The 14,836-nt window shown below is 35.6% G+C and overlaps 3 protein-coding genes and 1 long non-coding RNA gene across 8 annotated transcripts in view; 1 reads left to right on the top strand and 3 right to left on the bottom strand.

Annotated features, from left to right (window-relative positions):
- Nucleotides 1–1,227, bottom strand: part of LOC104718406 (cyclin-dependent kinase F-4-like) — a 6,908-nt gene extending 5,681 nt beyond the window's left edge. Inside the window, exons 1-3 of one of the 2 annotated variants that reach the window (XM_019230988.1) lie at nt 887–1,227; nt 509–570; nt 149–378 (exon numbers count right to left, since the gene is read on the bottom strand). The gene's annotated coding sequence lies outside the window, so the exon portion shown is untranslated. The remainder of the gene's footprint in view (nt 1–148; nt 379–508; nt 571–886) is intronic. The other variant, XM_019230987.1, reaches the window with a different exon arrangement.
- On the bottom strand, nt 2,206–6,282 carry LOC104723137 (probable methyltransferase PMT21). 4 transcript variants are annotated; one of them, XM_010436147.2, is made up of 9 exons: nt 6,046–6,282; nt 5,881–5,973; nt 4,687–5,008; nt 4,443–4,591; nt 4,134–4,329; nt 3,832–4,042; nt 3,046–3,724; nt 2,886–2,963; nt 2,206–2,806 (listed from the first exon to the last, which is right to left on the bottom strand). In XM_010436147.2, the coding sequence occupies exons 3-9, from the start codon at nt 4,951–4,953 to the stop codon at nt 2,578–2,580; spliced, it is 1,809 nt and encodes a 602-aa protein (XP_010434449.1). In that variant the 5' UTR covers nt 4,954–5,008; nt 5,881–5,973; nt 6,046–6,282; the 3' UTR covers nt 2,206–2,577. The 4 variants fall into 4 exon arrangements, with proteins under 4 accessions (XP_010434449.1, XP_010434450.1, XP_010434448.1 ...); XM_010436148.2 differs by lacking the exon at nt 5,881–5,973 and having other exon boundaries at nt 6,032–6,282; XM_010436146.2 differs by lacking the exon at nt 5,881–5,973.
- Nucleotides 7,791–8,927, top strand: LOC109126956. The gene is made up of 2 exons (XR_002033669.1): nt 7,791–8,061; nt 8,622–8,927. It is a non-coding gene; the product is annotated as an uncharacterized LOC109126956 (long non-coding RNA).
- On the bottom strand, nt 11,485–14,460 carry LOC104718402 (replication protein A 70 kDa DNA-binding subunit E-like). Its single transcript, XM_010436145.2, has 2 exons — nt 13,786–14,460; nt 11,485–13,695 (listed from the first exon to the last, which is right to left on the bottom strand). Exons 1-2 carry the CDS (start codon nt 14,067–14,069, stop codon nt 11,622–11,624), a joined length of 2,358 nt encoding a protein of 785 aa, XP_010434447.1. The 5' UTR covers nt 14,070–14,460; the 3' UTR covers nt 11,485–11,621.

The raw sequence follows: 14,836 nt of genomic DNA, 5'->3' as shown, positions 1-14,836 counted from the left end.
CTTGAGGAAATCTATAAACAGCTCCAATTGTGATAACCTACCAAAGCATATCACGCACTAAAAATTCCAATAACGGCAACTATCTAAGGAGGGAAGCATCGTGTAAAAACAAAACAAAGTTTCAACAGCTTCAATAGAAAAGCCATACCTGTCTCTCAGAAATTTGCCTCAGGCCTTCCGTAAAAGATCATAGAAGAGGGTATGACCACTAAGTGCAGTTAACGAAAGAGCCAACAAGGAAATCTGAACGAACAAGAAACCGCCAATCGAGCGCTTCTTGGAATGAGAAAAGCCGATAGTGGTAGCAACTTGGCCAGACAAAAACTTGCTCCATATCTCAAAAGATAAAAATCCACTTATAAAGAAGCCTGATAGAACCTGTAGCAACAAAAAAAATATATATATATATAAGCAAACCAAAGATAAAAAACACAAGAAACATGAGAAAACAAAACCATCCAAAAGCCAAGCAAGCAGGGGTGGGCTAACAAATAGACTTAAAACTTACATTACATTAGACTCTCATCAATTACCAGTAAAATTCATCATCGCTGATGAAACCTCAAACACCTACCAGCAATAATAATTAAAAAAATGCAGATGAGAGATCAAAGCTCACAACATCTAAACATTACAGATCTGAAAAAGCTAGGGAAAAAAAAAAAATATATATATATATATATATATATATATCCAATTCGAGGATATATCAATCAATACAAACAGAAATGAATCAATCAAATACCTAACGTAGCCCTAAAATTTCAATTAGATGATCAAACGCACGATTCCAAGCATAAAAGAATTAAATCAAAACCAAAATTAGATCCAATCTGATCACAAATCACGAAAACCTCATGGAGATCTGCGAGATAGATATATATACCTCAGAGCCAACGGGCATAACCACCGTCGCAGACGACGGGAAGAGACGGAATCCAGAGCTTCTCTAACCTCTTAACCTTTCAATTTTTTGTTTTTTTTGGCGATACGAGTCCAACAAATATCAATCTCTCTCCTCTTCTTCTCTCTCCCTTCCCTTTTTTCTATATGTGCGGTTCTCTCGTGATGACCCAAAAAAAAAAAACTACAATTTATATTCCCCAAGGCAAAGCGGCTAAAGAAGAAAGATAATATTTTTCTCACTTTGGTTCGATCGACCTCATTGATGATATGATATTGTGGTCGTGTCGCGTTGGAAAAAAAAACTGTTTTAATCGTCTGTATCTCACTTTACGAATCTACGATGTGCTTTTTAATATATAACCGTGGGATTATCACGTGGTGATGTCATTCGTTTATTGTATAGACCGTTCGATTTAAGTATGAGGATTTTTAACGTATCTTTACGTGGCCGCCTCTTTATTCTTGCCTTCCACGATGTAGTTGATTCACCAGTTCTTAGTTTTTTTTTTGTCTCTTGACTTTTCTTCGACTAGTAGTATAATTAAATCATGATTCACGAGGGGTTACTAAATTTGAAAATAAATTACCGAAATTGTCGTTTGTCAATATTAATGTAATGTATAGTGTTTGTTAAGCGCTAATCATGACGATGCAACATGGTTTTTTTTGGAATTGTAGATTATGTTTCATATCTTAAAAAGATTGCAAGATGATCACATCTCTATATATGGATGATAAGGTTCAAACTTCGAAGTCATTCAATTTCGATGGATGTCAAGAATCAAAAGTATATCTAATTTGATAGACTGACTCTTTCACCTAAAAAAGCTCCAATATACGACGAATGCTTTGAGATCATTTGCATGTATTTCATTTTTAGAGGGAAAGAAATTCAAGTTGTTGTTGGAAAACAAAAAGGTTTAATTAAAGAACTTCAAAGTTTTTTTCCCTCTGTATAACTTTTACGTGATCCATAGTTTTGCTAGGAAAAATTGCGAATTTTGAATATTTAAGGAGACTGTTTGTTTACGTTTTTTAATTTTGTTATCTCATTTTCATGGATTAAATATATTTCTTTTATATAAAAATATGTTTTAAGCATGTTTTTTTTTCCTGCAATCTGATCATATACGATTAGGAATTTTCCACCTAACCAACACGGCTAGCTAGATTTACTTTTCAATTGTTTTATGGTCCATCGTCGTATAGTTTGCCCTCCATCCGTATATATATGATTGTTGAAAAACACTAATATTTTATTTAGCATAAAGGAAGATGATACATTTTATAATCGCTAAATCTAAATTGGACCACCAACATATTAACGTGTAAAACAATACAAGAAGATCTCAAATCATTATACCTAACATTCGAGAAATCTCGAACATCACCGTTTGAAGTAAAATTTAAACTTACAATTTTTTAAATTAAAAAAAAAAAGAAATATATAATTCTCACCAAGCATATACTAAAAAAAGAAAAAATAACCGAAAATTGATAAATATGCTGGGATAGTAAAAATGAATTGGCAGCTTTCAACAGCTTTCTTGGCTTTGAAGCAACACAAAGAACCTATGCTTGTTGTTGTTGAGACTTTGTTCTCAAGAAACCTCCGGACATTAAAAGAAAAGCTTAAAGTTTAAGCTTTAGTTTTATCCTATATTTTTTTAATTATTTTGTTTCTGAATTTGCGTTAGATGAATACCACAGCTTCTTCTGGCAAATCAAGACCTTCTCATTCGCTGATTCAGACTCTGTCTGTTCCTTACGGCAACTCCATCTCAGTTCTTTAGCAACTGTTGCTATCGTATCTGCAAAGTAGCTTGATTCGCGTATAATCGCATACCCGCTAGGACGTAAGATCCTATCCATTTCCAGCATTACATATTTCATATCACACCTGCCCAAAACAAGACCACTAATTATCAGATCATGAATTTTCAAAGACCTAAGCTGTGAGATCTCTGTTCTATCATTACCTCTGGCTTTCAGATGTAAACAGCCCATCTACGTGAAGAAGATCGTAAGTTCTTGGATATGTCGAAAAAGCTTCACACCTAAAAATAAAACAACATACAAGATTATGCATGTGAACTCAAAGTGCTTGAAAGTAGAAAGCTTAGGTTTTGGTGAATTTACCAGTCATGATAGGTTCCGATCAACCCACGATCAAAGACAACGGGAAGTGTATTCGCAGCGTAAGAAGAGACAACGTTCATAACCCACAAAGGATCATCGACCAGAGCAGCAGCCAAACCTCCATAAGCAGTGTTCATATCCATCACATTACGAATCTTATCAGAGCCAAGCGAGGGTAACAGCTTCTTGTAATGCTTGGCCCTTGTTTTCCATTTGCTATCATCGTGCTTAAACAAGCCACCATTTCCTCCAGGAACAGCAGACATTCTTTCAGGAGTTGTGTGCAATCTTTCTGGCCACTTGACAGTTGATCCCAAATCTGTCCTCTTAAGCTTAGGGCTTGGAACCACAACACAAGGGCGTAACGGTGTATACCAAGCAGAATCTGGCTCAAGACTGTCGTCACATTTTGGTGGGTATGCATCAGGGTCGTTAGACAACTTGTTATAGCATAGATTGTCTGAAGATTTTTGCCAGACTGCGATATCGTCTTTCTTGGCATACATTTTGAAGCACATTGAAGATAACAATTCTTGCAGCTTCTCGTAATTTGACCTCTGCTCTTCAATGGTTGTGTCCCAACCTTTCCAACGGTTTTCATAGTTGACTGGTGGACCAGATAAGACCCAGAAGCCACCAGGTCTTAGGATACGGTGAACCTCCAGAAGATAGACTCCACCTGAGGGAGCAGGAAAGAGACAAAGGTTGTTAGAAGAGTTTCAGTTAAAAAAGCTCACATCGTTTGATGATCAAGAAGATTTAATTGGTCAAAGACAGTTAAATTACCAAATTCTGTCCATGGAATAAGGCATCTTGAGCAATGAGCCATATCGAATGAATTTGAAGGGAAAGGGAGACGTTGAGTGGAAATGATGCCGAGAATTGCAGGAATTCCACGTTCTAGAGCAAACTGTACTTGAGCTTCGTGATTATCTCTCGGGGCAAGTGATACCGTGAGGATACCGCGGTCCAACAAATCACCTCCCCAGCTTGCAACCTTGAAAACAGATCAAGATTAATGGGCGGTGAAGGAGAGAACATCTAATCCAGAATTTGCCAAATTAAAATCCAGAAATATACTAACTTACCCCACAACCAGTGTCAATGGCAGTGCGTATAGTTCCATCTTTCATTTCAGGGATCAAATCTTGCATCAAATCGACATAAGCACTAACTCCATGTGGAAACATTGTACCTCCACCGGGAAAAATGAACTTTTCACCCTCTTTCCTTAGCCAGTTCTGGTTAGATTTCTGCTTGTTGATCCAATCATATGGCACATTCCTGAAATCAAATCACCAACTTACTTAAATTAACCGAGGACAGAGAGAGAACTAGAGATACAAATAATTAAGAGATGCAATTATCAGGGATGAGAAAAAGAGACAAATAGTTACCTGTACCAACATTCATCTTTGCTCTTTGGCCATCTTATTGGTGGCTTATAACCATTAGGAGGAGGAACCAGACACTGCTTTCTATCAAACACAGGAGGACAATGTCGCTCCATGAAAGTAAGCCTGTGAGTACCATACTTCTTCCATTTCTGAACAAGCAAAACGAAATCAAAAACATTAGCTAAAAAATTTTCCAGATTCAAAGCACTCACACACCCCCAAAATTGTAAAAACTAGAGTGTACCCTTGGATCCGTGCACGGAGTGTAATCTTGGAAGTCACTACTACATTCAGAGAAAGAAACTGCAGATTTGACTTGAGGAGAGTCCTCAACATCTAAGGAAGAAGACTCGGCTTTGACAACATCATTAACTTCCACATTGTTCTTCCCACAATATAACCCACCAAGATAGAAGGAAAGCCCACATAAAAGAATCAGTAAAAGAGTCTTGGGCAAGACCCTTGAACCTCCTCTCTCAGCTTTCTCATACTTCTCATCTTTATACTTCATTGTTTCTTTTTTTTGGTACTAAATTACAAACCCTTGTTTCAGAAGATTAAAACACCTGCAACGGGATCAAACAATACATAAAAGCCAAAACATCATCAGATTTGGATCAATACATGACTAGGGACAAGAGCAACAAACAAGCTTCTGCCAATAATTAAAAAAGGTAAACAAAATGATGGGCCAGTGTTAAAATGAGAATTTTATTTAAAAAATTGAGGAAACAAAGGACGAGATCTGAAAGGAACAAACAAGCAGAGTTGCCGACAAAAAAAGATTGTTGCTTTAATGGATGTCACATGGTGTTTGGGACCCTAGAATTCGACTCACTCTCGACCGCCATAACATGTTCTCTCTCACAAACTCGAGAGAGAGAGAGAGAGAGAGAGAGAGAGAGAGAGAGAGAGAGAGAGAGAGAGAAATAAACAATTGAATCAATGGGAACAAATTACATACATAATAAATGAAAACACATGAATGAGTTTCTATTTAAAGTCTTATATTCACTTTCGCAATTAAAAAGTCTCTGGAAAAAACAAATCTGTACCAGTTAAAAGAAACTTGCAGAGACAGCTAAAAAAGCATAAAAGGACGGAAACAAAAGTGTAAAAGATGAAGAAGAAGAGAATTAGGCATTAAAATTCCATTACTTGGCAGATACGGAATCGTCTTTAATCTTTTGTTTTAACACACACAGTGACACAACAACGCAAAAAAAAAAAAAAATTGTGAAAATGAATCAAAAACGGAAACGAAGAGATTATTAAACGATGAATCTGGAATTATACAGTACCGGACAAAAAAAAAAAAAACACACACACACACACAAGACGAGAGCAAAAACGAAATGAATCTGGATTTCAAAAACTACATTATACTAAACACAATTGAATCGATGCGTTAATTAATTAAGCTATAATTTGTTCATACGGAAGCAAGATGCTTAGATAATCAGCGAACAATGACGAAACAGAGCGAAATTACGAAATCCAGATCTGGGATTTTTACCCAGAATTCGTCGACCTTCATGAAGAAACACAAAAATTGATATATAATATGAATTGAGAGAAACGAAACGAACGTGTAAAAAATTACCCTAGATTCGTTTCGGGTAAAGCGTCCTCTGATTCTGGGTTTACGAAAGCGCGATTTTCGAATTTACGATTCGAATAGTCTCCTCGATGTTCGGGGGTGGAGAATATATTTATTTCCGGTGACCGAGAGAGACTTTTGGATTCTCTGTGACGACCCTTTTTAGAATTGGAATTGAGAAAGGAAAAAAAAATAGAAATGGAGGAGAATGAGAGAGAGAGATAAGAGAATTGCAGAGACAGCTAACGTTAACATATATATAAGCTTCCTTCCTTCCTTATTGCAAATTGGCTGTAAATTTTGTGTACATTATTTTCTTTCACACACACACAAAAAAAAAAATTATTATTATTATTTTCTCTATCTCTCTCTCTTTCGTTTTCATTCTTTTTGTGACTATTATTTTCACATAATTTTCACTATTCTTTTTTTGGTTTTTATTTAATTATTATATTAAATGTTGATTGGAAAACAAAGAACAATAGTCACACACTCACTTGTTGTTTGTTATTTGATTATAATGATTGATGGAATCGTTTTCACTAAGCAAAAGATATTTATTTTCCGGTAGATAATAATAATAAGAGATGAGGAATTTCAATAATTTGGATTAAATTTTTTAAAAAATTGAACGAAACTCACCTGAAGATAGTGTTACTTAAACAGAAAATAACTAAAATTATTAGGAGAAAGAAAATCCAAAATAGTAGTATTACAGTAGTATGAAAAATCTAATCATCTTCTAGGAAAATGGAAATGATTATTATAGATTTACACAATTCCCCGGAATTATAGGTTTGTTTTTCCAAAAAGTATCAACTTGTTTTTTCCTTTTACTAAAGTCACCAATCGTTTTTTTTTTTTTTAGGATTCTTCTAATTTAATTAGTTTTATTTCAATTACAAATAAGTAAGTAAAAAAAAAGCCAAAAAAAAGAGTAAAAATGGAACCCACCACCGACAGAACGATTCACCGTCGGCGTCACGACTTTCCCTTTATACGATCCACCAATCCTCCTCCCATGCAGGAAAAAAAAAAAACCCCATTATTGTGTAACTGGAAATTTCCTATTTCCCGGGAGTGATTTTTCTTATTTTTATTTTTGACATTTCATAATACTACTACTATTATACTGGTTAAAAGATTCATTTTTAAAGGTTCGAGTTTTTTTTTCCCCTTTAATCATTGACTATTTTAATAAATAACCGATTTAGTTTAAAACTACTAAGGGGGGTGTATTGAATTTAATATTTTAGAAGATTTTGGGTTATTCTTAAATCCCCTGTTATTTAATTGGTGATTTTTTAAAATCATCTGAAATCCATTGTTATTGAATATGAAATTTATAAAAATCATTTACAATCTGTTGTTATTCAATCAATCATTTATAAATCTCACTTCAAATCTACTGTTATTCAAAAAATCATAAATTTTTCTAAAAAACCTATTGAATGGGATTCTAGGAGACTTTTAAAACATTTTTAGTTCTAAAATATGTCTTACAAAATCACACCTTTGAAGGTGAAATTTCATAATATTTGTTTAAAAAATCTTCTTCCATCTACCCAAACAAAAGAAAAAAAAAACCTTTATTCGACTTGTGCAACTCTCTTCTCTCTTCTCTCTTCTCTCTTCTCTCTTTACTCTTTACTCTTTACTCTTGAAAAATCCTAAAAACAATTTGTGTAATCGAGTTCATCTTCTGCAGGAATCAATCCTATCAGATCTCAATTCGCTGGCTGGTAAGCTCTCTTCTTTAATGGGTTCTTCGAATTTCTCATTATTCTCAAAGTTTTTGTGATTTTTACTGAGATTTTGTTTGAATTTTCCTTAATTTTTCTTGGGTTCGCACAAAAAAACGTTGAATGCTTCCTCCTTGTCCAAGAAACGTTGATGGGATTAATATTGATCCTGAACCTAACTGGAATTTCGATAGCTTAGTAACTGAGACTGAGTCTGTTGAAAAGAAGCTCAATGCTTTTCAAAGTTTCCCCAGCCAATTACTAACCCAACCTCACGGTACATATATCTCTCTCTTGATCTATGTTTAGTTCATTCTGGAGTTCTACATTGATTTAGGATTGGTAACAATGTACTTGGATAAATTATATGTTCATTGATTTAGCTATCATTTAGAAGTATACTTTGTTGATGTTCATTAGCGTGTTAAAAGGATGGGAAGGAGCTATAGAAATTACTGATCGTGTAATGTCCTTAGACATCTTTTTTTTTTTTTTTTTTATTAAGCTAGTATTTACAAGTATAGATTGTTTCTGATGTTGATCATTTCCTGCAGAAAACAAATATTTTGTTGCATCAAGTTCTTAGAACTAGAAATTGTGTTTTTTCAACAAATCCACACATCACCTTCCCGAACACATACTTCCCAAAACAAAACCTTGATTAGAAGTACTGAGTAATTATGTTGATGATTGAAACAAAACCTTGAACAATCTGGAGATCTCCATTCATTGAGTTTTCTTCTACCTAGAGATCTCTATTTGTTGTTTCTTCTACCTTCAGCTGAATGCTTTTCTCTCTCTGTCTCTGTCTTTTGGACTTGTTTCTATCCATGTAAGGCAATTACGCAGAGTATATGGAAGCTCTGCGAGAGTATACTTTGAGCCCCCTGCGTAATTGAGCCGCTGCAAGATTTGGACAGAGTACTCCACAAGATTTTTAAACTCCTCTCTTTCTTTATTGTTTTCTGTGTTCTACATGTATTTTTGTAAGCGTGTTTACAGGTTCTTTACTACTTCTGCATAAAATTTGGGATTGTTTTTTTTTTGGGTACCTCTAGCAACTTGTTTCTATCAGAGCGATTATAACTAGATGATGCTTGTATTGAAGATCGCAAGGTCAAAGATTGTTTAAGTAGCATTATTTCCACGTTTTGTATCATGGTGCTAGTTAGTTATATATACCAACGAAAGAAATTTCTTAAGTTGGAAACGAATTGATGGCCAGCCAGTTTATAAATAATACTTGTTTGAGATCTGTGGGATATGTCATTACTCATGAATTGTTTTTTTTTTTTTTTGTATGGTATGGCTAGTTAGCTTACACACTATAATGGGAGATTCACATGCTGTGAAAGCTAAAGGTCAATATAACCAGTGGTTAGAACATGAAAGCAATATGTGAAGTTTTAAATTAACCAAAATATGAGTGAAGTTTAGGTAAAATGTAATTTCTGATCACCATGTACAATGTCTACGTACGTATTGCATTCCGAGTCTTCGATCACCATGTATTTCTGATCACCCAAATGTGATTCTTTTCTTTCCTTTTTATATTCTAAAAATCACCTAAAATTTAATAATCAAATCTCACCAAATCCTAGAACCCAAATCTCAAAATTCTGCCAAAATATCAAAATCACCCAAAATTACACTCAAATCTTTCAAAATCCTGAAATATTAAAATCCCAGCAAATCCCCTAAAATATCAAATTCAATACACCCCCCAAAATTTTAATCTCTTTCACCACAAATAAAAAAAAAACAAATAAAAAAAATCTCTCTTTTTCTTTTCTCTTACTAAAATTATCTCATCTATCTAATTAACTATTTTTCTATGTTTCTAATTCCTCTGGTCTGGTTAACACAATCATTAAAATAAAAATAAAAATGAAGTATTGAATACAAATCGGAACATGGTTATTTAATTATCATATAGTATGAAAATAACACGAAACCATTTGGAGATTCGAAAAAATCAATTAATTAGTTGAAGTTAGCCGAGTTAGTCGGTGGCTTTGTCACTTGTGATAGATCCACGAGACTACACTGAATTATTTAGTGTTGACTAATCGAGAACGCGTTTATATTAATTCTTCCTCCCATACGTATTAGTAGTATATAGTACTACTGTTTAATATTGTACTGTTAATTACTGTATCTTCTTATTTTAATCGTAAATAGTGTATCGATCTATTATCTAAGATATTGGATGGCAAAAATAATACAATTAGCACTCCTATAAAAAAAACTTCATTTCTGATAAATCTAGCAGCCGAATCTATCTATGCATTTTGTGGCATTCTTCTCTAACTCTTACATCCTTTGGCTGATAATTGCAAGTTATCGCCGGATCTCAGAAGAAGGATCATAACGTAATTTTGTTGTATTGTGCGTTAAGAACCATATACTTTTGAATAACTGAATAAGTCTAAGTTGGAAACTCACCTTCCCCCCATGTGGAATCTGTTAATGGTGCATCATCTTCCCCCATGTGTCATTAGGTCTTTTTACACCAAAATATTGTTTTTATTTTAAATTTTAAAGAATATAATTGGTTTACTCAAAAAAGAAAAGTTGAAAAAGTAGCAAATTATTGAGTCAAAATCAATTTAATAATATTTATTTTATTTTTGTGTTTGGCTGAATTACACTACCTTCTTTTATGTTGGATGTCTATCATAATGACTAGCAAGGCAATAAATTCCAAAACATAATACAGTATATATATATTTCATTTCAATAGCATCATATCAACATATTTACAGTATTTCTTTTATGAATTTATCCTTCAAAATGTTACAAATTTACAATAAACTTATGTTTAAATTGAATTTTTAAGCATGGAAAATTGAGATGGAAGATCGTTATTAACACCAACAAAAGAAGTCATGAATTTGGCATGAAGTGTGATTCCAAACATTAAGACTTCCCATGGTGACCAGTCATCTAAATTTCGTCAAGAGATCAAGCTACTACTACTACTACTAGCTCATGATATTGAGGCTATTTTCGTAGTCTTAATCCAATTTCTTCACTATAATGGTTAAACTATTTCATAATCAGGCATTTGAGTTTAACAGGTGTGGCACAAGTAATCGAAAGTAGCAGATGGAAAGGACTTTGTACAATCGAATAACGGGTACCAAGTATCGTAGAAAACAATTCCAAGCGTCATATAATAATACTCCTTGGAATTAATATGCTACATGTGACTAGCTGTTCCCATGAACCTTCCAAAATAGTGTTTATATAGATTTATACTTGAGCTATTATCAACTGTTACATATTACAGAATATGAAAACCTATATCTTTATGTGGTAAAGTAAGTCAAACGTTTCTTGATTTTGGATCTTCTTCTTTTGGTAAAGCCAAGGTTTCTTTTTCTTTTCCGGATATTACAGAAAAGAACAGTGAAGCAGGGTATGGACAATAAACAAGAATACAAGATGAGCATGATAAAAAAAACTAAAACCTCCTAGATGGGAAAGATGGTTCCTTTGTTGAAAGTTTTAGATCATAAGAGTTCATAGTCAAACACTTAATGTTGCAGATACTTTCTAATGTAACATTTTTAGTACTAGTTTATAAGTAGAAGAAATCGTACTTCTCTTACGTTTCACTGTTCCCAACTCAGTCTCGTTCTTAGCTGAGAAACTTAAATAAGGTATCACAAAAACGAGTTTGTTGATTTCATAAACCAAAAAAAAAAGAAGAACCTTTTATTCATAAATAAAAGACTTCAGAAACGCCCCGCATTAGTTCATAATACCAAAAAGGGCCAAAACCAAAAAGTGTACAAAAAAAAGAGTGAGAGCATCAGATGATGATTGTGAATCTCAGTAGCTTCCAACATGTTGCCTAGTTGGTCCTCCTCCATAACTCCCAGACGTGCCTCTGTCCTGCCCTTGTGGTTCGTTAACGCTTGGACAGTTTGCAGAAACATGACCACTGTTTCCACAGACATTGCAGCTAGTAGCACCACTACTATACTGATTCCCATGTTGACGCGATTGATGTGCGTGTAAGCCGAAATCCCTTCTTTCGACTGATGAGGGATCTCGGGTTCCTGCGCTTCCAATACTAGTGTTAACTGCCTCAGCGCTGTGATGAGATCCTTCTAGCTTTATGGGAAGAGAACTTGCCTCTCTGTTCCTGAGTTTATCCATGGCATCTAAAATAGTCCTGGTATCTGATGAATAGTTTACCTTGTCCACTTTCACAACTGTTGCTTTCACACGTTGTTCGTCGCCATATGTCTCTTCTTTTACCTTCAACTTCAGGATGTACTTGGTAAAAGCAACCTTACGGATGATACTTTCAAATTGTTCCTCCTCCTCATTTACATACTTCACATGATACAAATCTTTAGCAGACATGCCCATTATCTCTTCACCAGCCTCCTGGAATGCTGTGACCCAAGTAATATCCGTATGGTCCTGTATCTGGAGCTGCAATATATACCTGTAGTCACATTCATCAACACTTTTATCACACTTTTCGCACCTCCATGTGCCATCTCCATTGCTTGTGACCTTTTTGCTGCACGGACGATCACCGTTCATGATAGGACAAGCTGTGTAGCAGAAGTTGTCAAACTTCATGTATATAATAGTGGCACTGACTGTGATCCAGTCTGGTTTTTCTGAGGTCCCTAGTTTCTCATCCTTAATTTGTGATATTGTTTTGCGAACATCAACTCGGGCACTCCCGGAAAACTCCCGAGATATGGAGATACAAGGGACACTCTTCCCTTCTCTCTCAAACCAATCCTTCAGTTTCAGGGCTTCAACAAAATCTGGATCAATGAACAGTTGACTTGATCCAATGGTGCTCACTGCCTTTCCATTAAATTCACTAATCTTGCCTGCCTTAACAGCAAGAACAGGAAACCGACCAGAATCACAAAGACTTTGCAGCTTTTGTCCTTCGGCATTGCAGAAGTTACCCCACATAGTTACCTCCACACTTCGTCCAGACATATCCTTTAACTGAAGTGATCTCTTCTGTGTTTCAGTTCCGTTTTTCTTCATTATTGCTACAGTAGTACTGATAGATGACACAATACCAATTACATCAATGATGTTGTTGTTCTCCATGCTTTCAATATCACCTATGGTACGGAAATGGAACTGATGGCGCGGGATTGCAGCATCCTCCTCATAGCATTGTACTATAGTTGATGCATTATCCAGCGTGATCTCGTAATCATTGGGAAGATGATTAAAGTTCTTCTGGGCAGGACGCAAACTTCCCCTGGAAATCAGATAAAGATTACCAACAACAATCTGGTCATAGAACTGATCAGCCACAGCGTTAAAACAAGTGACACGTATTTCTCCACCATCAGCATCAAGAAGATCAAAGTTGAACACTTTCCCTTGCCCACGGGGATTACTGTATTCCCTAAGTTCTGCTTTATTCGTGACTCTGGCCTTGATTGTCCACCTACCTGAGTACGGGCTAAGACCATTAATTGGGATTATCCTAGGAGGTGCTTCGTTCCTTGCCACTGGTGCCCTGTTTGCATACAGTGGTGGTGGTGGTTGAGGCTGATAAGTAGGCTGGCGAGGATAAGTGGTTGGAGGGTCACGCCCATGGTCCTGCCTAGGGGCTACATGACCTGCAGACGGATTGTTGAATGCTCGAGTGGAAGGTGTTGATGCAGGAACACTAGAACCAATAGCAAACACTTGCCTTTGAACAACTTGAGGTGAAATACTTCTCCCAGTCTCGGTATTGATTACTTGACGGACACCACTAGACTCACCCCTACCTTGTTGCTCAGAACCAGTTGTATTCAACTTAATACCAGAATCAGCTCCACGTTGATCACTAGGCTTTATTGGAACAGGATTCCCAATTATATCAGACTTAGTTTTTATCACCTCTAGTATCATAACAATAACAATCCTGACATAAAAGACAAATCATATCCTAACTTCAAAAACTTTGTTCACAGATAAAAGAGATCAACAGCTCACAAATTGGATAAAAAATCACCTTCGCTGCTGGACGATACTACCGACGAAATGAGTAAGTCTAATAATCGAACCGGATTGAAGAGAACCATCTTTAACAAGATTGTTCAGATCAGCTCCGAGCATTCCTTGATGCAAGTGCGTCCCATCTGATAAAACCATCCTAAACCTCTCACTCGTTGGATTTTGAAGAGCCTTAACATGCTTCAAATCCGTCACTTGTAGCACCGGCATCATATCTTGCTCACTCGTCACTTCTCCACTCATTATTTTCCCGATTGCTCCAGCCGTCAAAATTACCTCCATCGTTACAGATATAAAAACCCTACAGACTAAATTAATTACCCAGAACAAAAACTCAAGCCTTTACAAACCCAAGAACCTTGGCGTAATCGATGGAAGCAATTAGAGAATCGATTGACCCACCACACCCAAACACGATTCGAGGAGGTAAAGGATGAATCTTTATGGACGAATCCGAAATTGAGGAACGTTGGGGAGGTAAGAAACAGATTGGTTTGAATATACAGAGACCAGAGAGGTTGAAGAAGATGAAGAATTGGGTGAAAAGGTAGGACCTTTACGCTCCTTTTGAGAGGGAAAACTATAGGGTTTCAAGAATTTGGAAAATCGCAATCGAATCGGAGAGCCACGAGTTGGTTTTATTTACGGATTTGCCATTTTCTCAAAATTCTCAAGCAAGCTTCGTAAATCTTGTAGAATGATGGGTGACGTGAATGTTTTACGAAAGACTCAAAGTCCAAATACAAGGCCCGTTTAAGGCCCAAAATGGGAAGTAAATAAACATATAATATGGAACACGTGGCATGTATACTACTGAGTCAACAATCTTCATCACATTCACATTGGGAAAAAAGCCATAAAAAGCCCCAACTTATCATTTTCGTTGAATCAAAGCCTCAACTTTGTATATGGTGAATTTAATATCAAACTTTTTGTTGACTTACCTTTTAAATCTCATATTTTTGTGGACTCGGCCGATTTGAGCACAACGTTAAGTCACTAAACGGACAGATCAAACGCGGTTAAGTTTCTGACAATACCACTGTTAG

This window comes from Camelina sativa, chromosome 10 (genome assembly GCF_000633955.1).
Source record: "Camelina sativa cultivar DH55 chromosome 10, Cs, whole genome shotgun sequence".
Lineage (NCBI taxonomy): Eukaryota > Viridiplantae > Streptophyta > Magnoliopsida > Brassicales > Brassicaceae > Camelina > Camelina sativa.
This window is presented reverse-complemented; position numbering and strand designations above follow the sequence as displayed.